General features: G+C 44.1%; 1 protein-coding gene across 6 annotated transcripts in view; it reads right to left on the bottom strand.

The window, feature by feature from the left end:
- Positions 1 to 19,333, bottom strand: part of MKNK1 (MAPK interacting serine/threonine kinase 1) — a 35,121-nt gene extending 15,788 nt beyond the window's left edge. The window contains exons 1-6 of one of the 6 annotated variants that reach the window (XM_066625135.1): positions 19,265 to 19,285; positions 16,074 to 16,136; positions 13,408 to 13,504; positions 8,848 to 8,946; positions 5,347 to 5,444; positions 3,768 to 3,847 (exon numbers count right to left, since the gene is read on the bottom strand). In XM_066625135.1, coding sequence (XP_066481232.1) covers positions 3,768 to 3,847; positions 5,347 to 5,444; positions 8,848 to 8,946; positions 13,408 to 13,504; positions 16,074 to 16,136 — 437 coding nt within the window. In that variant the 5' untranslated portion in view covers positions 19,265 to 19,285. Of the gene's footprint in view, positions 1 to 3,767; positions 3,848 to 5,346; positions 5,445 to 8,847; positions 8,988 to 12,175; positions 12,338 to 13,407; positions 13,505 to 13,612; positions 13,691 to 16,073; positions 16,137 to 18,998; positions 19,078 to 19,264 lie in introns of those variants that run through there. The other 5 variants (XM_066625140.1, XM_066625137.1, XM_066625136.1 and 2 more) reach the window with 5 other exon arrangements.
- Between the last annotated feature and the right edge of the window lie 2,717 nt (positions 19,334 to 22,050).

Below are 22,050 nucleotides of genomic sequence, written 5' to 3'. Positions count from 1 at the left end.
GAGAAGGGGAAAAATGTATCCCTTTAAAATCACAGTCATAAAAAACTGCTTTTCTTACTATTGTAGAGAGACAGTCATTCAAGGGATTACAGCAGTGGTATTCAAACTGGGGTGTCACGACGCCCCAGCCTGTGGATCCTGGCCTCTGCCCCCTTAAGGGGCGGGGGCAGCCAGGAGACAAGAGGAAGGCAGCAGTGCGATCTGCAGGACTGCGCCGCTCAGGGGGGCTGCAGGGGCTTTGGTGCACTTGCCCAAGCCTCCTGCAGACTCCTGAGGGTGTAGGGAGCCCTGCACGAGCACCTGCTTCCGCTTTTGCGGAGGCAGAGCAGATCACTCCACTCTTCCTTTCCCTGACCTGGGACGCCCTGCAGGCACTTGCGCAGGGCTCCCCACACACAGGGTTGGCTACTACAGGGACTGGTGCGTGCATCCCAATCTCTGCAGCCCCCTGACCAACGCGATCCTAGGGATCGCATTACTGCCTTCCCCCTGCCCCTGTTGCCTCCCCCCGCCCCCACAAAGACTTACTGCAGGTTTCAAACTCCCAGAGAATTTGAAAACAGCAGGATTACAGGTATAAACTAACTATCCACAGATTTTTATATTTCATTGCGATGAGAAGGGCACCTTTAAATTAAAGGAAAACAGTCGTTTAGTCATTAATGTGAGAGAGGGCAGTCGGCTGACAATCTATCAATCATTATCTTTCCAGGCTTCACTCCCAGGCAAATCAACTCCTCCCTTCCCTCCTGAGCCCATGAAAGAAAGATCAGTTTGCTCTGGGCAAAGGGGGTGGGGTGGATGGCTTGCCTGGAGAGAGACCATCAAAAGTCATGCACATGACCGTGTAAAGTCATGCACATTGGGGCAAAAAATCAAAACTTCAGAACCAATTAGCCTATATGTGAGCTGTCTGTGACAGATCAGGAGAGAGATCTTGGGGTGGTGGTGGACAAGTTAATGAAAGTGTCAACCCAATGTGCGGTGGCAGTGAAGAAGGCCAATTCTATGCTTGGGATCATTAGAAAAGGTATTGAGAACAAAACAGCCAATATTATAATGCCATTGTACAAATTGATGGTAAGGCCACACCTGATGTATTGTGTCCAGTTCTGGTCGCCGCAACTCAAAAAGGATATAGTGGAAATGGAAAAGGTGCAAAAGAGGACAACTAAGATGATTGCTGGGCTGGGGCACCTTCCTTATAAGGAAAGGCTATGGCATTTGGGCCTCTTCAGACTAGAAAAGGCACGCCTGAGGGGGGACATGACTGAGACATACAAAATTATGCATGGGAAGGATAAAGTGGATAGAGAGATGCTCTTTACACTCTCACATAACACCAGAACCAGGGGACATCTACTAAAATTGAGTGTTGGAAGAGTTAGGACAGACCAAAGAAAATATTTCTTTACTCAGCATGTGGTTCGTCTGTGGAACTCCTTGCCACAGGATCTGACCTGGATGCCTTTAAAAGGGGATTGGACAAGTTTCTGGAGGAAAAATCCATTACAGGGTACAAGCCACGATGTGTATGTGCAACCTCCTGATTTTAGAAATGGGCTATGTCAGATGCAAGGGAGGGCACCAGGATGCAGGTCTCTTGTTATCAGGTGTGCTCCCTGGGGCACTCTGAGATACAGGAAGCTGGACTAGATGGGCTTATGGCCTGATCCAGTGGGGCTGTTCTTATGTTCGTATGACCGAATGATGGATTGTCTACCTAATGACTTTGTCTTAACATCACAAAGATCAGCAAAGCTGTTTTTAAATCACAGAGCAAAGGGACTTTATTTTTTAAATTGATTTGCTTTAGTGCAATTTTTGCCATTCATATGAGCACTGGGAATGCAAACCGCACGAATAATGAGACTCAACCTGTATATTCTTTTCTCAAAATCCACATGTAAGAACTTGCCCTTTCCTTCCATGTAAGCTGCACAATTTAGACTTCATAGATATTGTGCTTCAAAGCCTTAAAAATATGCTTTCAAAGTTTGATTTGCTTTGACAACTTGTGCTGGGGCAGTACAGACTTGCATTTTTCAAGGAGAGAATTCAAATACTACATGTGCTGATTGTTCACAAAAGCAGACTCTTAATTTTACAGCTGTTGCTGCCAACACATTGCTTAACTATTTTCAGAAATTTATGAACCCCAGTGGTCAGTAACATGGATCACAGATATTACTTTTTCAAAATTCAGGTCAAGCCCTACACACCATCTTGGCCTCAGCTCATGATGTTTCATAAATGTCACATGCTCTGGAAGGGAAAGTAATTTTTGCAATGTCATTGAAATTCCTATCACGCCATATTGCAGTGGTTCTCAAACTCTCTGGGGGAGTTTGAGAGCCACTAAGTTCTTGCATGGGCGGGGGGGGCAGTAGGGGCAGGGTAAGGCAGCAGCGTGATCCCCAGGATCGCGCCGCTCAGGGGGGCTGCAGGGGCTTGGGTACACGTACCCAAACCCCTGCAGCCTCCCGCAGGTAAGGGGAGCCCAGCGCGACCTGCAGCAGAGCTCCCTGCAGCAGTGAAAGTAGATTCGGAGCGATCGCGCCCCGCCTCCGCTAAAGCGGCACAAGATAAGAGGAACTCTTCCCCTTACCACCGAGTAAGCCACCGCAGCCCCTATAGGACTCCTAGGACTTGTGCCACCTCATGAGGTGGCACAAGTCCAAGGAGAGTGGAGTGACTTGAAGGTGCTCTGTGCTGCTTGGGAACAGGGGTTTGGGATCTGGCATAACAATTGGATCCCAGCCCCACCAGCCACTCACTGCCCACCTGCCCCCAATTGCCCTCTGCCCACCCTCCCTCCTTCCACCCCCTCCCTGGAACGCTTCCCTCCCACCTTGAGCTTGGCCAACACAAGGCTCAACCCACAAACCGCCACGGAGGCTGGATGCATTCTCCATGTGACAGTGCACCTCCGTGTGCTGGCGCAGCTTGCTCTAAAGGAGGCGCAAACTAAAAGCCTAACTCGTAGTGAGGACTGCGCTGAACAAGTTTAAAAAACTCTTGCTTAAAGATGCTCCCTTCTCAGTCTCATGAATCAGTTTTGCCAATGCTGGCCTTGTACCCAACCTAAAGATCCTTGGTGCTGCTAGTGCTCATAATCAATTCCCCTAAAAATAAAATAAGCACTACTGCCTTAGAGAAATGGGAATTCCTTTTGTGGTTAGGGAATACTCAAAACACAGAAATGATTTTATCAATCTCAGCAGTGCTCCCTCTTATCTTCTGCCCAGAGTGCACAGAGACCTACCATGGCTGTGTGGGGGCAGCTCCAGAATGCTTGCCGATGACATATTGTCAGGCTATGGAGTGCCGAAATGGAAGCTGCATGCGGCTTCCCTTAGAGTTGTGCAGCCATGTGGCTGCACAAGGAACAAAGGATACCAGTACATTCCATAGGAAGGGAACTGAGGCTGATGGGGAGCTTTGATCTCAACACTTTTAAAACAAGACTCAAAACAAGAGTCAACTTTCAGCATGCAACCATTCAAGATCTTGAACTGAATTTTATTTTATAAAAGATCTTGAACTGAGCATGAAGCTTAAAATTAAGCACCTCCACATACAGAGCAAAACTCATTTTTGGTACCCCAACTAACCTACATGACATTTATCAGAGACCGTCAGCTTTGGCTTCACATCTTTGTATCAGAAATAAGTTAGCTCACAGCTCTGGTGTCATGGAAACATTGATTAATGACTAATTTCAAAACAATTTATAAGTATGCTAAAATGCCATAACAGTTGCTTACTTGTTACCCTGACATTGATACAATGTCTCCACTTCCCGGAACACCCGACTTCGACTATGTCCTGCATTCTTTTCAATTATCTGCAATCAAAATAGAAAATTTGTTTTTTAGCAGCAGGAACAAATGCCACTGAGCAACTTTTGGTGATAAGTTTTCCAACTGCTCCATTAAGTCATCACAGAAGAAAAAATGGTTTTGTTTTGCACTTGTTTTGTTTTGACAACAGATGTGTTTACAGATATGGTACTGGTTTATCAAATTCGCACAAATGAACCAGCTAAGACAAGCACATTTACATCAGATTCTTTACCATGTCTGTTCACTGCTAAGATCTCTCACTGAAGTCAAGAAGACCCCAACATATATCCAGACTACACACTGAGGGAAGTATTATTCTATTTCCATGTCTTTATCCTCAAGAAACATGGCAATGCTTTTTTTCTAACATGTGTTGTAAACAGATTATTAAACACTAACAACATCTCAGAGTCACAAGTTGTTGCATTAAATGCAATACTTGTAATGATATCCTAAATACAAGAATTAGAGAACAGAACAAGATGCTCAAGAAGCTTCCAGCAGCCACTGAACCTCCACAGCTGTCAGAGGTTCTTTAGCGATACGACTCGTTTGAGATGATGATTGAACAAACAATTTCTGTGTCCAACCAGATTCTTTTTTCCAGGAACCTCTCAATATAGATGCCAGTAAGTTCATCCAGATACCAAAAGTAATGGGCAACATAAGAGCTAAAGTCATTTCAATTATGAAAGGTTTTGTACTTAAAATGAAACAAGAACGACCAAAAGTCAAGGTCTTTGAATTAAAAAAAACGTAGCTGGCATTTTGTACTTTCAGGAAAGATGAACATTTCATAAGAGTACTTCTCAATGTCTATGCCCTCTACAAACAGAATAAATTCCATTTTGAAAGTGACTTTAGTCCCCTGAAATTAAAACTAAAAAAAAAGCCCCCTAGTACCACTCAAGGTTGTTTATACCTGACTGGAGCTTATAAATTATGTAGATGTGTGCAAATGCTCTGAATAGTTTAAATATAAACTATCATTTCACACAGATTAATATAGGATAGGAATGACAGCTAAACAATGATTTTTCCCCCACAGAACTATTTATTAGAACTATTTATTACCAGCAAAATATGACTTGCCAGCCAGATCAAACTGTGCTTTGTTAACAGTAACTGATGATTTGAAACCAGGAAATTAGTTGTTGATCTCTAGAGCCCAATCCTATGAATGTCTACTCAGAAGTCATATTATAGTCAATGGGGCTTACTCCCAGGTAAGTGTGGATAGGATTGCAGCCCTAAGTATGCAAGAGGAGGGAGTATGTGAGCACAGGGCTCATTCCAGTCATGGCTTGGAAGATTAGAAATGTAATATCTGGATCAAATCCTTGTTGAACTCCAACCTAAACATTCCATGATCTATTTCCCGTTAACTACATTTCTCATCACACCAAGGAATGATTTCTGATCAGCAACAGATTGTCAATGACACTTGCAGAAACTAAAGACATTGAACAACTGAAATTAACCTTTGGGTTAAGTTACTTACTTTAACTGCATACTCTTTCCCATTTTGTAGGCTTACAGCTCCCTGGACCTTGGCATATGAGCCCTCACCAAGTAATTCTGCGGTGAGTTTGTACAAATCTGCAAAAGAAAACCAGTATATGGAAATCATTTGAAGAAACGGAGGTAAAATTGCAAGGATAAGTTACTGAGCTAATTACCATCACTAATAATGAGATAAGAACCAAAGCTCCCTTGCTAATATAGAAGGCTGAAATTGGTTTTAAGATCAATCTGTTCCCATCAACGAAACAGAGTAAGAAACGTGGGAGTAGAGTTAGAATTCTTATGTGAAGATGGCATTGAAAATCGATCTTGTTTATTTGAACCTACAGTCAACTAATTTAAATCAAATATTACAAGCTTATTGAGAATTTTTGTCCACAAGAATTTTGAGACTGTTCACATCCTCATCCCACACAGATACCTCCGTATCACAGGTGCTGGGTAACAGCCCAATCCTGCATTCCCATGGCACCCAGCTGCGGTGGCACAGAAAAAGGCTGCTGCGAGCAGCACCCCGGGAGAAGGGGACTTTTGTCCCCTTCTCCCAGGTAAGGGAATTAGCCCTGCAACAGTGAGGGAAGAGCGTTTGTGTAGGGCACTGAGTCCCACATGAATGCTCTGGATCCAGTGAAGCAGAGCTCCACTGGACCCACCTCCCTCCCCCCAGCACGCCTCTTAACCACCCTCTCTCGACCTCCCCCCTCCCTGGAAGGCCTCCTCCCCACCTCCCATATCGCAGCTTGGCAGTCCGTGCAACCGCCAAGCAGTGGAGGCTGGGCACCTGCACAGCGCTAGCCCAGCACTGGGCTAGCATGGGCACTCACCCAGCGGCAAGCCTTGCAAATGTGCCTAATGTTTGCAATAGTGTGCGCCGGCACTAAACCGACATGTCGAGCCCAGGATTGGGCTCTAAGTCTACTACAAACAACAAGGCAGTGACCGAAGTTTTAAATACAGGTGCAGCCTATTTAACCACGAATTTTTTTATCGGATTTGTCTCAACGGGGTGGGGGTACTGAAAGTCACACACATCTTTGCCTCCTTTGCCCTGCACTAGTGTCTCCCTTCATTTCCAGGCAGCCCAAAACACTGCAAAAAGGCTCTGCCTCGCCCAGGCAGGGAAATAGCCCTGGAGCCCTGGAAGAGGTTCCCTTTGCAAAGGAACAGTAACAGTCCTGGAGCCCCTGAGCCAGCAAAGAGGCTGAAGAGGAGAAGGGGGGCCTGGAAAATCTCTGTAGCTAGAACATGTGCAGCAAGGTGGAGCTCTCTCTCCCTCACACACACACACAAACAGGGGCAGGTGTGGTAGCAACAGAGGGGATTGCTTTAAAAAACCCAAGGAGTGTTTGCCAAATTCCCCCCCCCCCATGGTGCAGGCTTTCACTGACACAAGCAAGCCTTCCCACCAAGCAAAGCATGAGATTTAGCCTACAATCCTCTCCACACTTTCCTGTGAGTAAGCCCCATTGACTGGAATGGGGCTTACTTCTGAGTAGAAACGCATAGGGCTGGACTCTTAAAAGCTCAGCAGGACAGCTGGCAACGGGGAGGGGATTGATAACAGCTGCCTTAGTTTCCTTCAATTCGGAAGTGTCAGGCTGCAGCGTGTTTGCTTAACTCTATGGAATTCAGCACAACACGTTTTTTGTTAATCACGCCGAGTCACGGAACGGAACTAACGCGGATAAATAGGCTCCACCTGTATGCAGTTTTAGGGCCCAATTCTATTCAATTTTTCAGTGCTGATGCAGCTACACTGCAGTCCCATAGTAAGGGAACAAACATTCCCTTACCTTGAGGAGGCCTCTACCACTATCCCCCCACCTCAGGATGTGGTGCCCGCCCCATTGGAATGGCTGTACTGATGCTGGAAAGTTGGATAGGATTGGGCCCAGAATCTCTATTTACAACAAGGCCAAGTACAAGCATCCCAGAGTTTACAACCCACCCCCTGCTTGCTAAGGCAGGAGAGGGAAAGGAAAGGCTTTTCTTCAACCCCTTATCTTTATTTTCTTGATCTGTCTTGGCTGGGTGGGTCTGTCTTCTTCATAGCCACCTTCCCTGTCCTCTTTCCCCAACTTGAGGTCAAAGTCCTGCGGTATCCTTGAGGGAGAGGCTCTCTTGTGGCCCTGGGTTGGCCCAAGTCAAGGAAGTAGGGGTAGCACAATGTCACCAACATCTCTACCCCCTTCTCTCCATCCAGCTTCCCTCAACCTCTTGTAGGCCCATCATTTCTTTAAGTCTGTGCAAATTTTCTTCCAGGTTTGGCCCTTTATATGAGTGAGCATATAGAAGTCTCTTCTGCTACAAGCTGCTAGCCATAGCTGGGTCTCCCCACTCCAGCAGCAGCTGCATAATGGAATGGAGACATCAACAGTTCAGGAGATTTGGGGGCCAATTTCATGTTAACTTTTTAAAAGATCTCTATTCAGTACGATCTCCTCCCAGGGAAAGAAAATGGAAGCTCATTTTCTTAGCTTAACACATGGGACACAACCAAAGAGTGATATTTTCATAGGGCTCACTGAAATCTTATACTTCACAGATGAGGAGTAACTCTATGCTATTTGCTTACTAGTTTACGGGGGGGGGGGGAGATGACCCCACAGAATTCAAGTAGCTGTGCTTGAGATTGCAGGCTTTAAATGCTTATAGCTTCTTCCCCTAAATTGTTCTGGAAGAACAACACTGAAGGAGAAGTGGGGGGTTCCTCCTGCAAAGATATGGCTCATAGCTCAATGGCAGAGGCCCAAGTCTACATGCAGAGTATTCCAATTCAACTCCAGCAGCCTGGGCTGCAAAAAAATTGGAAAGAGTTGGTGCCAGTATACACAACACTGAGCTAGGTAGGCCAGCAGTCTGACTCTAGATAAAGCAGTTTCATATATTCAACCTATATTTATCACTACTACTTAGATCAGGGGTGTCAAACCCGCTTCATATAGAGGGTCGAGTAATATTCATGATGCTTCCTGAGGGCCAGAAGTGATGTCATTAAGCAGGAAGTGATGTCATTAAGCAGGAAGTGATGTCATTAAACAGGCCATAACAAAAATAATCTCTTTTTCTCGCTTAGGAAGTCATTAGCTACAAACGACAAAAGAGAAAATATGCAAATCTTTATCATATTTCAAGATATAGGAGAGTCCAATTTTTATTTCGGCTGCCCTTTCAGCAGTAACACCTCAGTACTGCTCAGCAGCTGAGAGCCTGTGGGCCAGATAAAAAGCTTCTGTGGGCCGTATCCGGCCCCCGGGCCTTATGTTCGATACCCCTGACTTAGATAATTCACAGTTTTGCTACCTTCAAGAAAAAGCAAGGCATAGAGAAGGAAAATGCACAATGGAGGCCAAAGAAAGTAGCTGGGGGGGAGGGGGAGGCATTTGCTACAATAAAAACTGTAACAAAAAAGCAGCTGTAACTGAGGATATTGAGCTGCATCCAGAAGAAACAAAAGACAATGTAAGTGTGACCCAACCTTCAAATCTTCCAGGAAAATGGTCTGTAGCTCTGGTTCTTTTTTTCTTTTTCCTTTTGCTATTGTCCGATATGGGAAGAGGCTGGCTGTTTACCATTTCTGTACAATGTATAGGGTATAGTAAGCCACAATTATGTTTACTGCATACAAAAGGGAAAAATAAAGCATTATGCACTTGCGCTCATAAACTCTGAGAAAAATTTTAATCACCAGTCAAGGCTCTGACATCTTAACATTAACAGCACCAAATCTGAGCACCAAATTCCTAAGCTGAAGCAAAAGGACTTTGGAAAAACCAAAGCAATCCATTCTACAAGACTAGTGGCTTGCATGATTAGCCAGGATGCTTTCAGATTATGTTTAACTGGTATTATCATTTATGCTGACAAGTGCACTGCAAGTAGTTTAGGGAATGGCCCTTGTAGTGCAGGAAGAACAATCACAGAACACAGAACGTGTGTGGGTGCACACATTAAGGATCATTTTCCATCATCCCTACAAATACTGCCAAACTATTTCACCTTCAAGTCTTTGTTGAAAAGATGGAGGCATTCACTTTTTTGAAAATTATTTTACAAATAGCTCAAGGAAAATTTCACCAGCATGAATCGGTCAATTTAGCAGAAGCTAGAAGCTGGACTCTGGTCAAGAAGCAATCATTTCAATCCGATACTGGTCTCTTGACTCTTTTTGATTAATCTTCTTAGCCTTCACTTCCACATTTTTATTTTTGAGATATGAATTTATCCCCCTACTGGTCTCCTGAACTTATAATTAGAAAGCTCATTGAATTGCAAAGGTTCTGCTACGGTCTAGAGCATTAGACCTGACACATTATAGATGTCAATTTATTTTGGAGAAAATATTAAACCTGTATTTTGGGTTAATAAATATGTGGTGGATAAGCAAAGTATAATACTATTGTAATTGGAGATATTTGTTTTTAGATGTGATATTAGAAATTAAGAATCAGATAAGAGATTGTATTTTAGAGGTTAGTTTAGTGGTAAGAAGAGTCTATAAGTAAAAATTTGAAGCCTTTTTTGATTGGATAGTTATGGAAAATGATGTATAATGTTATAAGAGATATTGGAGGTAATACCATTGTAATCGGAGACTTTTTTTTTAGATGTTATATTAGAAATTAAGAATTAGATAAGAGATTTTATTTTAGAGACTAGTTTAGTGGTAAGAAGAGTGTATAAGTAAAAGTCTGAAGTGTTTTTTTTATGATGGGATAGATAAGGTTAGAGGAAAAATATGGAATGTTAAAGTATTAACCAGTTGGGTTAATGAATATGATAATTTCGTTTGATTATTGATTATTAATTTCGTTTGGATTAATGTTTGTTGTAATCGATGGCCACCACCCTCGTGTGTAACCTATGTAGTCCTAGCCCTAAGTCTATCCAATTTTCCTTACCTGTATCTGTAATAAATAAATAAAGCATTATAAAAATTAAAAAAAGAAAAAAAAAGAAAGCTCATTGAATTGCAAAGGCTCTGCTACGGTCTAGAGCAGCAGTTGTTTCAACCGCTGTACCCTGGCACACTAGTGTGCAGCAAGGTAGCCTCAGGTGTGCCGAAGGGCCAGAGGAGGTAGGCAGCAGCCAAAGGCAGAGAGAATCGGAGGTGAAAAATGAGTAGCCTTGGCTGCTTTGCATCTCCTGCTACTGATTAAGAGGAAGGCTGCAACCCGATTCTCATTTACCTGGAAGTAAGTTCCCTTGACTATTATGGGGCTTACTTCTGAGTAGGCACACCTAGGATTGAAGCACAATCCTTTGGCTGCAGTCCATTGTCTGCCCTTCATGCTGATTGGGCAGCCATAGGAGCCTGGAGAAGGTCTGGGGGGGGGGTGAGTGAGAAGAGGGAGCTAGGGAGAGGAGGGAGCTGAGGCCACCAACCTAAGAATGGGCTGGCTGAGGATCCACAAAACTCCTTGCCACAGTTGCCTGCAGCTCCCCAAAGTGACCCTCCCTGCCCTGCCTTACCTTTGCCTTTCAGAGAAGAGGCGTTGGGCCACAATCCTATCCACACTTTCCGGTGAGTAAGCCCCATTGACTATAATGGGACTTACTTCTGAGTTGACAGGCCTGGGCTGGGCTCTCAGGTTCCTCTCCTAGCCCCACTTTCCTGGGAGTAAGCCCCAGTGACTATAACGGGGCTTACTTCTGAGTAGACATGCCTGGGATTGGGCTTTTGGTTGCACTCTTTTTTTCTTAAATATAGGAGCAGGCAATTGGCAGTGGGGGGGAGAGAATGTGAGGCAAGCCAAGGCAAGGACCTTGGGAAGGTGCAGACCAGTGAGGGGAAGGACAGTAAGAGAGGTGCTAATTGCAATTATGAGATGGGGGAAATGTGCCTGTGGGAGGGGGTGGGGAGAGAAGAGAAGTGCCAATTGCCTGCTCCTGTATTTGAGAAAAGAGTGCAACCAAAAGCCCAATCCTAGGCATGTCTACTCAGAAGTAAGTCCCACAGGCACATTCCCCTGCCAGTCTTTGGCTGCAATCCTAACCACACTTTCCTGAGAGTAAGCTCCATTGAAAAAACAGAACTTACTTCTGAGTAGACCTGGTTAGGCTTGTGCCCTTTGTCATGTAATGATTTAATTGTATTAAATATATCAATTAAAAATTAATTGTAATTTAGTAATTTAATGTAAGTAAAAAAACTGGGAGTGTGCCTTGACAATTTTAGTGCCTTGACAGTGTGCTGTGAGCTGAAAAAGGTTGAAAATGGCTGGTCTAGAGGTTCTGTCTGCAGAAGAGGAGAGCACTTCCCTGGAATGAATTAAATCATTTAAGTGAAATTGTCACTCATTAACTCAACAAAGTACCCCAATGCTGCTTTCTAGAGGCAACAGAAACAAATGAAGATTTTATACAACTTAGAAAATTAATTTAGATGTACCAAGCCACTTCATTCTACTCAATTTCATTTCTCTACCTGCACTGTGCTAGTCAAAACACGGCATCCATTGCCTGAAGAATTTCTCCAAGCAGGGGTCTTTCAGTTTCTTCTCTGTCTGACACACCAAAGGTTAAAGAGTTTTCTTTCACACCAGAAAATAACTTCTCATTGACATCCTCAACTTGTGTTCAGACAAGCATACAAAAGGTGTTATTTCGGCGGCTTATGCTGCCTGTGGTATATTCACCAGAATTGCAAGATATATCCTTACATGGCCTGTAACTTTCTGAGGTTACTTTTCCAGTTGGAATGAACCACACACACACACTGCCCAGTTTTTGCATGGCGATCAGTTCCTGGAGGATAGCAGAATGGTTCTATGCCACTATTTTAAAATATGACATAATTAACATACCTGACATGAAGCAGGCAGCTTTATGTTAGACTAATTTCAACTACTTCATGCTGCCAAAGAAATACAGGAAGTCTCTCTCTTTATCCATAGTAGATGGGTTGTAGCTGGTTACAGCTACAAATATCAAGCTCAAATTTTACTCAGCTGTTTCAATGGACCAGCTATCTATTTCCTCAGCCTAATTATAAAATGGTATAAGTGTTGTATAAGAAGAAGTGTTCTTTGGCAAGTGATCTCAAGGACAAGAATCTATTTTTGTTAGGGGAAAAAAAGGATAGAGAAACACGAAGCACTGTAGGAGGACCACTGATAAGAAACTGACTTATCAACCTACACAGTGTCCATGATTCAAACACAGAGAGCTCTTTAAAAATAGATTGCCTATTTACTCACATTTGTATATTCAGCTCGAACAGATGCTTTTGTTAATGCCTATTTAAATATGAAAATACAATGCAAATTGACAACTAATGGGGGGGAGAGACTTTCAATTGAACTGACAAGCAGACACTCCAGGACTTGAAGAGTTGGCCACAAGTGTACTATTTTCTTCCTCTTAACCAATTCTGAAACTTCAGGAGAAGTTCTTCCTGTTTTTATTGAAAACTAGCAGGTGTCCACCCACTGAGGGCAATATCACTATGGTTTTCCTTCTCACTACAAGAGCCACATGCAACAGAAGATTATAATGCACAGTTGAAATCCAGGTTAGTGCATCTTAAATCCAGGCCTTCTACACAACTGAAGTCCTGGAACGTGTTTATTTTCACGTAATTTGTAATGTAATTTGATGATAAAGGAAATACTGAAGATAGTTATTCCGAGCAATGAGTACCAGTGTAATCTTAACATTTACAGGAAGATTTTCCCTTCATTAAAGATTCTCAAAAAGTTGCCTTTGAGACTTCAAGATTTTTAATTTGCTAAAAAAGGAGGGAGAAAAGCAGCTTTAAGTAAATGACATGCAGATTAACAGAAAGCAAGCCAGTATCAATGCAGGAGGGGGAGGAGAGAAAGACAGGGAAATGGGTAAAGTTTTGTTATAACTCAACAGCTCATGCTTAGTCAACTAAATCCACACGCTCCAGTTAGATAAGCAGTCTACCATTCTCACAGCAAAGAGAGCAGCATCGCCCATCTGTTGACAGGAAACCATTTCCTTAAAATACTCAAAAGAACAATTACACTATAGGGATAAACATGCAAAACAGGCTAATATTCAAAGCAGATACCTGGTTTATGCTGGTTTGACTTCCCTGAATAAAGGGCCGGTGTAGCCTGGCAACCCGCTTCACTCACAAATGAATTCGCTGAAGGATTACTTTGTGGCTGAAAGTAACAAAACCCTATTTAGTTTTGCAGGTTAGCGCCTAGAAAATACCTACTATGCACTATACCAGATATAACAAAAGACAAATCCTGACCAACAGAGCTCACCCATGAGCACACACATACAGGCTATCCCAGAAGGCTATCCCTTCTTTCCAGATCACTAGGCAGGGATAGGCAATTTGGAGCTTCCCCATCCCCCCTTCCTTCCTCACACTTAAGAGGAATGTGATCTGCAGCCTGCCTGGTCCATGCTGCTTCTGTTTGAAATGTGGTGCAGTGTGGATTCCCAGCCTGCTCTGCTACTGCTTATATAAAACAGAAGTCCTGTGGGCCAGACAGGCTGCAGGTCACACTGCTCGTAACTAAAGCAAAATGGGAGTAGGCAAATGCTGAATTATGCTTTCCAGTATTTTGCTCTCTTCTCCATAAAAATTTAGCACAGTGATTTTCAACCAGTGTGCCACATCACACTGGTGTGCCACGGAGGTCTGCAGATATCCCACAAGAATTTGAGAAGGGTCATTTACTATTAAGGCCATTGGAGGATATGAGCCCCCCACCAGCAGCATGGTGTGCCTTGTCAAATATCAAAAAATTGATGGTGCGCCTTGACAATTTCAGCACCTAGTCAGTGTGCCCTGAGATGAAAATTGCTGAGTTAGCAAAATAAAAAATAATAAATTAATTAATTGCCAATTTGGGCACATGCTCTGAAAAAGGTTTGCCACCCCTGCCCTAGACTATAACTTTTAAATTCAAAAACTGAAAGACAAATATATTTTTCAGAAACAAGTAGTCCAGGGGCACCTTAAAGACTGGGGATTTTGTGGTTTGTTTGTATTTGGTATTTGATTTTTCTCTGTAAACCGCTTTGTATATACCGCTTTTAGTTGAAAAGCGGTATATAAATACTGTTTATAATAATAATAATAATAATAATAATAATAATAATAATATTTGTCAGATGCAGCTTTTCGCACTAAACCAGTGTAATGCCTCTAGACTAGTGTTTCTCAAACTGTGGGTTGGGACCCACTAGCTGGATCACGAGCCACTTTCAGGTAGATTTTTAGATTCAGCAACCCTTTCTACTACCTGGAATGCAGCAACATTTCAAACACACACACACACAGAGTTCTTTAAAGCTGTAGCATTCCCCAATTCTTTTCTTGAAGCAAACCCTCTCCTCCAATCTTCCTTTCTACCCTATTTGTTTCATGCTGCAATGCTTGACTAGCTGGACGATTGGCAGAGGGTGGGCAGAAGATCAGAAAACAACTCTTTCAAAGAATGGGCCTGGAGAACACAGACATTTTGAAGCCCTGCCAGGATCTGAGATGCAGCTGCAGGTTTAGGGAGGGGAAAAAAGTTGTTCTCAAGATAGAAGAGTCATGCTGCAAGTACAGAGGGCCTGCTCATAATTTTCTATGCTCCCTAAAAAGAAAAAGTGTACTGGAGGTAGAAGGAGGAAATATGCACTCAGAGCTGGAGAGCGATGTTTACATGTTGCAGCAGTATTATTATTATTATTATTATTTTAATAGTGCAAGAGGAAAAAAAATGGGGAATTGATAGAGCAGGTACTTCCTATTATAACCAAAAATTTATATCTGTCTGCCTATCTTCTGAACAGAACAAGGCCTCTCCTCCCTGAAGCATGCAATCAGACTCCTTCTGAGAATGTGTGAGTCACTCTCTCACTCAGCCAAGTGAAAGGCAAGTTCACTCCACCTAACTGCTCACACTATTACACGCACTGCAAAATATTACCAGAGTTTCCTATGCTTACTCTAAAATGTCAAGAGATATACCGGCACATCCACAATGACCCCTCTACACTCCTTCTTGGAGTGCCCACTGCAACACAGAAAACTGCAGGTCTGCAATCAAGCTTAAGGAGAAACCCCCCCTTCTCTCTCTGATATGCAAAGCATTTGGACATCAGATTGAAATGTCTGATCATTCCTGGCAACCTGGAAAGTATATTAGTGGATTCCTGTCTAGTCATAACATCTCTGAAAGAGACATGTGAGTCATGCTGGAGATGGCACTCCAGTGTACCTCAAAGGTCATGCAAGCTAGCAATCTTCCAAAAAAATAACTGGCAGTTATAGCTGATCACAAGTTATATATGAATCAGCAGTGCAATATCATCACACAGAAAGCCCTCAACATAGTAGGCTGTATTGAAAGGGCCAGTACATGAGTAATATATGGGAAGAACTTCTCCCAGTTTACAGGCATTGATAAGGCATCTGCTAGAGCAGTACATTCAGTTCCAGTCACAAAACTCCAACTGGGCATGGAACAGTTGTAAATAAACAAAAGAATACTAAAAGTGACTGACAGGCTGAAAAGGGGCCATACAAATACTGAAGATGCTGAGCTCATGTAGCTTGGAGAAGATTCAACCAAGAATGGACATGACAACAGTCTTCAGAAAAATAGTTGCCCTGAGGAGCTTACAGATCGGTTTTTGTTTACAGTTCACATGAAATAATGAATTAATAATAAAGTCACACTAGAGAACAATGCAAAAGGTTAATTGGATGTGCTTCACATTTACCCTGAAGGGACAAGGAAAACTCTTCAGTTCCAAAATTTGATTTTGCCTCAGGACATTTGACATCTGTAAAGGATGGAAACAGAAGAATTATCCCTTCTATAATACAGCTGATACTCTAAGACAGTGGTTCTCAAACTGTGGGTCGCAACCCACCAGTGGGTTACAATCTGGTTTTTGGTGGGCTGCATGCTGGTGCTACCTAGAAGCCACAAGGCATTCTGGGATGCTATCTGGATGCAGCAGCCAACTAAACGGGTCACAGCAGTAAAAAGATTGAGAAGCACTGCTCTAAGACAGAGTTTTGTGTGTCACCTTTTCATGTTGGGAGCATAAGAACGTAAGAAGAGCCCTGCTGGATCAGGGCCAGGGCCCATCTAGTCCAGCTTCCTGTATCTCACAGCAGCCCACCAGATGCCTTAGCGAGCACAAACAAGACCACAAGATATTTGCTGCCACCTCCCTGCATCTAGGATTCTATTTACTCTCACATCCCTAGCACAGGATTTAAGAGCCATCCCACAAAACCCCAATTGTTTCAAACCACATATAATAATACTTTTAACAATGTGGGGAATCCATTCCTCGAAAGTCAAGCACTCTCTCAAACAGCACTGTCATCGATGATAATGCAGGAAACTGGCACTGACTGTCCAGAACACACTGCTCTTATTGGCTGCGGTAGTGATCAATCAACCAAGGACAAAGAATACTGTATCAAAACAGCGCTAAAGGAAGCAGTGTTATTAAAGGCATTAAGATAGAGCTATTCAAACTGGGGCATCGCAATGCCCCAGCCTGACAGCCCTGGCCTCTGCCCTCTTAAGGGGCAGGGGGAAGGCATCAACGCAATCTCCAGAATCGTGTCACTAAGGGGGGCTGCAGGGACTGGGATGGCCATGCAGGGCTCCCTGCACCCCCAACAGGCTGCTGCAGGAACTGGTGAGTCCATCCCAGTCCCTGCAGCCCTCCTTAGTGATGCGATCCTGGGGATTGCGTCATCGCTACCATCCCGCGCCACCTCCCTCCCCTCCCCTGCAAGGACTTATTGTGGTCCTCAAACTCCCTGAGAGTTTGAAAACCACAACATTATGATATTTGTTTTAATGATCAAATATGCTACTGAAGGCAAACAGGATGTCATAGGGACCTACCAAGTTAAAATATTACATGGACTGCATTGAAACTGAATTTGAAATAGCTGATTTATAATGTATGATTACCGAGCAAATGAAGCAAGCGGAGCCTTACTAATGTCTTATACTTATCACAATGATGTCCAATAGCATATTTTTCTACACCAGTTCTACTTATCACAATGATGTCCAATAGCATATTTTTCTACACCAGTTCTAATTATACTATCTTCAGTTCTTTCATTAGCTTCCTAAACCCACTGGAAATTTCACTCTGAAAACAGTTTTCCCACATAATGAAAATAAACGAGATTACAGTATACTCAATTGAGCTCTTGTTAGAGCCAAAAAGCAGAGTATAAGCTTCTAGATTTTAAAAAAAAAAGTTTTAAAGACAAGGCTTTAACATCTTTCATGACTTTGAAAAGTCACGTTTGCAAAGTCAGTGCTTATTATTAATTTATTTGTTGCCTTTATATATTGCTTTTCTACTTCTACTCTACAGTTTGTAACCCCCCTCCCCAAATTAACAAGACATAACTATACATTCCCCAGACACATTTGCCTTCCTTTCCAAGATATGACCCAGGTAAGGTCTTCATCAAGAGATACATATGCACAGAAATGAGCACCCACCATATATTCAGCAACCTGTCAAGACCAAAGAGAGGCGGGAAAAGACAAACCACTCTTCAGGTACTTAGAAGGTTCACCCAAAATTAACAGTGCTAGTATGAAGTCTAAGAAACAGAAACTCAACAGGACTTACTACAAGCAGATATGCATAAGACTGCAGAGCAGGACAAGTGTTAAAATTATTGTGGTCAGAAGTGGCACTCCCCTCACAGAAAATGGAATGGATGGAGAGGAGGTCCCAACAAATTTCTACTATATATCACACATACTGTTCAAACCAATATTTGAATGTCACCCATGGCTATGCTTTCCCACCATTTACAGATAGGATGTTGCATCACCTTGGCCAAAACACGTAATTCTCTCTGTCAAGTCCAATGAAACCATCTCCTTCACAAGCATCAAAGAATGCCTTCACAGGCATTCAAAAATAAAGAAAAAGAAATGCTTATCAACTTTAACATTTAGCAAGTTTCCAAGCAAGGAGCACATGAACTCCTGGGAAAGGTGCAATTATCACCAGATGCTAGGAGCAAACAACAGAGAAAATCATCACCTTGGTTCCCACCCCCAAGCTTCCAAAGGAATCCTCCTGCCAAGTCATTTCTATTGCCAGCAGGTGTTTGAAAGCATATGGCAATAGCTTGCTTTACTGATACATGTAATGCGATTGATTTTCCAGACTGTTAATTTACGGCTCTTTCTTAGCCTTAAATCATTGATTTCAGGGCATACACTCTTGAGAGGAAGAACAGTCTCCGTTACCATCCATTTCTACACTAAACTGAACCAGGGCAGCAGGGGAACACAGTTTCACCATATCCGGTGTGTTGTACGTCATCATCTCTCTCATGGGAAGATTGAGGATTTATGTCATGTTCAATCTCCTCTCACATAAAAATTCACAATGGGGGGGCAGGGAACAGAATAGTCTACATGGGGTAGGGAAGATTCCCACGAAAGGGAATCTTAAGCCATTGCTGCCCTATGTTGCATATATGCAACAAATGTGTAGACCTGTGGGCTGGGCAGAAATGGGTTAACTTGTTCCAGGCCTCCGGCAGAAACTCTCTGCAGCGCCAGGATCATAAGTGAAAGGTTGCAACCCTAGCCACACTTTCCTGGGAGTAAGCCCACTGACTATAATGGGACTTACTTCCGAGTAGACACGCATAGGATCGGGGTCTAATGCTGTGCCTCTGAGCATGTGCAAAGTTTTCTTCGCTCAGAAAGCAGGTTCCTAAAGTTCCAAGGCTGGCTCGGCTCTCGACTCCCCGCGCCCCTTCCTCAGTCTCCCACGCACCCAGAGAGCGACAACTCCAGGGAAGAGAGGAAGCCCCACCCGGCGCCCTGCTCCCTCCCGGAGGTGGGTTCCCCCTTCGTGCCGTTCCCACTCCCAAGCCGAGCTCCCCCTTCACCCACCTCCGTGGCTGCCAGACCGCATCCCTCCCTCGGTCCCCCTCCCCTTGAGCCGCGCTCCAGGCCGGCCAGTGTGAGGCTCCCACTGCCAAGGGAGAGGCTCCAAGCCCTCGAATCGTCACCAGTGCCCGCCCCTAAAGGCTTTAGTAAGGAAAAGAAGCCCAATGAAAGGGGTGACAAGCGCATGCTCAGCCCACGCGCATCACTCGGGGATGCCGGCGACGCAGCCCGGCTGGGAGCAAGATGCACATGCGCAATGGGGGGCGCGGGGGAGCTTTTCTCAGGTCGGAGGAGGGAAGCGTGGAGGCGGTGGCGTAGCCGGAGGGGGGCGCAGCGCTCAGTCCGGCGGGGAGGCTCAGCGGGGCGGGCAAGCATAGCCCAGGTGGCACAGCCACAACAGAGGAGCAGGCACTCCACAGTGTGGGACGTCCAAGAAGGATGGAGGAGTTGACACAATAAAAGCCCCAAACACCCCTATCTTGGTTTCATGCGGCGCATTTAAAGACTTCTTCTTCCATGTCAAACCACAGTACATACCATTCAGAGCCCAAGCCTATGCAGGTCTACTCAGAAGTAAGTCCCACTGCAGTCAATGGGGCTTACTCCCAGGTAGGAGTGGCTAGGATTGCAGCCTTATTCATTGCACAAAGGCCCTGCGCTGCCTTCTGACAGGGAAAACGAGCACATGAAAGTTCTTTTCCAGGACAGGAGGCTCAAAAGAGAGGGCACCTCCTGGAAAAAGAGGACATCTGCTCACCCCAGTCCTCCTTGACATCCTTGTCCAAATTTAGTGTGGGCTGCTAGGTGATCGGATGGCAGGGGTGACCCCAGGGGGGCTGCGTTCCAAGAAACCAAATCCCGCTTTAGGTCACCTAACCATCCTGTCATTCACGCAGTTTAGTATGGCAAAAGGGGAGAGGGTGCCGCTTCATGTTTACAGGTGGAGGAAGGATTTTAAAGAAGGTTTAACCCAAGGGTGTCAAACATAAGGCCCTGGGGCCAGATGCAGCCCACAGAAACTTTTTATCTGGCCCTCAGCTGCTGAGCAGTGCTGAGGTGTTACTGCTGAAAGGGCAGCCCACATGAAAATTGGGCTCGCCCATATCTTGAAATATGATCAAGATTTGCATATTTTCTCTTCTGTCATTTGCAGCTAATGAGTTCCTAAGTGGGAAAAAGTGCTTATTTTTGGTCATGGCCTGTTTAATGACATCACTTCCTGCCTAATCACTTCTGGCCCTCAGCAGCCATCATGAATGCTATTCGGCCCTCAGTATGACACAAGTTTGACACCCCTGGTTTAATGTTTATGACTGTGGAACAGGGGTGGGTGAACGGGAGGGCCCACATCATCTCTCTGACACTGTGTGGGGGGCCAGGGAGGGGGAAAGAATTAATTTCCATTTCAAATTTGAATCAATTGACATAAACGAATACATTTGAGAGAGAACTTATATGAATGAACACATTCATAAGTTGCTCAGAGGCAATGGGGGGGGGGGTTAAAATAAAATACACATCCCTATAAAAGGCCTTTGTCTAACTCATCCTGCAGCTCACTTCTGACTATCGTGAGCAGCGGTTGTGGGTCAGCACAGGCTCCAGTAGTCTCCTATGGGCAGTAGCGTAGCTAGGGGGTGCAGATGCACTGGGCTACAGGGTGGGTAGGGGCAACAATGTGGCTGAGGAGGCAACAACTTGCAGGCAACAGCACCTGTGCGCAACAATTGGACTGCTGCCGACAGGCACTCCAGAGGGCCAGTGCCAGGCACTCCGGAGGGAGGAGGGGCAACAGTCATGGAGAGGGGCGAGACTTCATGTTGCCCATCCCTGCAGCCACGATGGAAGGTAGTCTAGCTCATTACTTCCAGCAAAGCTCAAGAACCACAGGTCGAGGCAGGCACGAGGAGCTGGCCCTCCTCCCCCCCCCCCTTTAACATTAGCAGAAGGAAGCTATAAATTATTTTTTTAAGTGTCTTTATTTGTCTGGATCATGCTGTTTGTTCATGGAATAAAATGGAGTGTGTGCTATTTTTATTACTTGCAAGCATTTTGGTGCTTGGCATTCTCACAGCACATAAATACAGGCCTCCAAATCTATCACAGTATCTGCCATGCTGGAGGCATCTCTGGGCAGTACAGGGGAGCTGGGGATGGACAGAAATACAGGTAGGAACTTGGGTACGAAATCAAAATGATACATGAAAACACAGATGCTGTTTCACTGGGCATCAATATTAAAGTTGTGGCTCTAGCACATTGAGAAACAATCAGTTTTCGATTCAGTTGAACTTCTTTTTTGTCTTGAATGAAGGATTTTTTGGTAAAATAAGGATTGCTTAAAATATTATTTTGCCACTATTTTTTTTTCTAACAATGCAAAATATTTTTCTGATATTTCTGATGCTGGACTTAGAACTAGAAAGCATCGTCTATGCCTTAGTAAACTCAAAAATTGATTATTAAATTATGACTGTCCACAAAGACAGTTGGAAGGCTCCAACGGCAAAAATTCATCCTGTAATGGGAGGGGTTAGTGGGAGTACATTACACTGGTCATCCCACATCTAAATTGGCTTCTGGTTGCTTCTCCCTAAGCATGTGATTTTATGTTTACAAAAATGAGCTGTTCAGCTCTTTGTGGCCAGTATCGTATGGTTACTGTTTCCATATGGCAGGGCTCCACATCATGCCAGTTGTGTTCAAAGGATGGGAGCGTGTGAGATGGACAGCTGTGTCCATATCATGTGATTCTATCCTTTATCAATATGATAAGGAATCAAGCCATG

Source organism: Tiliqua scincoides, chromosome 4 (genome assembly GCF_035046505.1).
Source record: "Tiliqua scincoides isolate rTilSci1 chromosome 4, rTilSci1.hap2, whole genome shotgun sequence".
In the NCBI taxonomy this organism is placed as follows: domain Eukaryota; kingdom Metazoa; phylum Chordata; class Lepidosauria; order Squamata; family Scincidae; genus Tiliqua; species Tiliqua scincoides.
The sequence above is the reverse complement of the archived record's forward strand: the minus strand, read 5'-3'. Positions and strand labels throughout refer to the sequence as shown.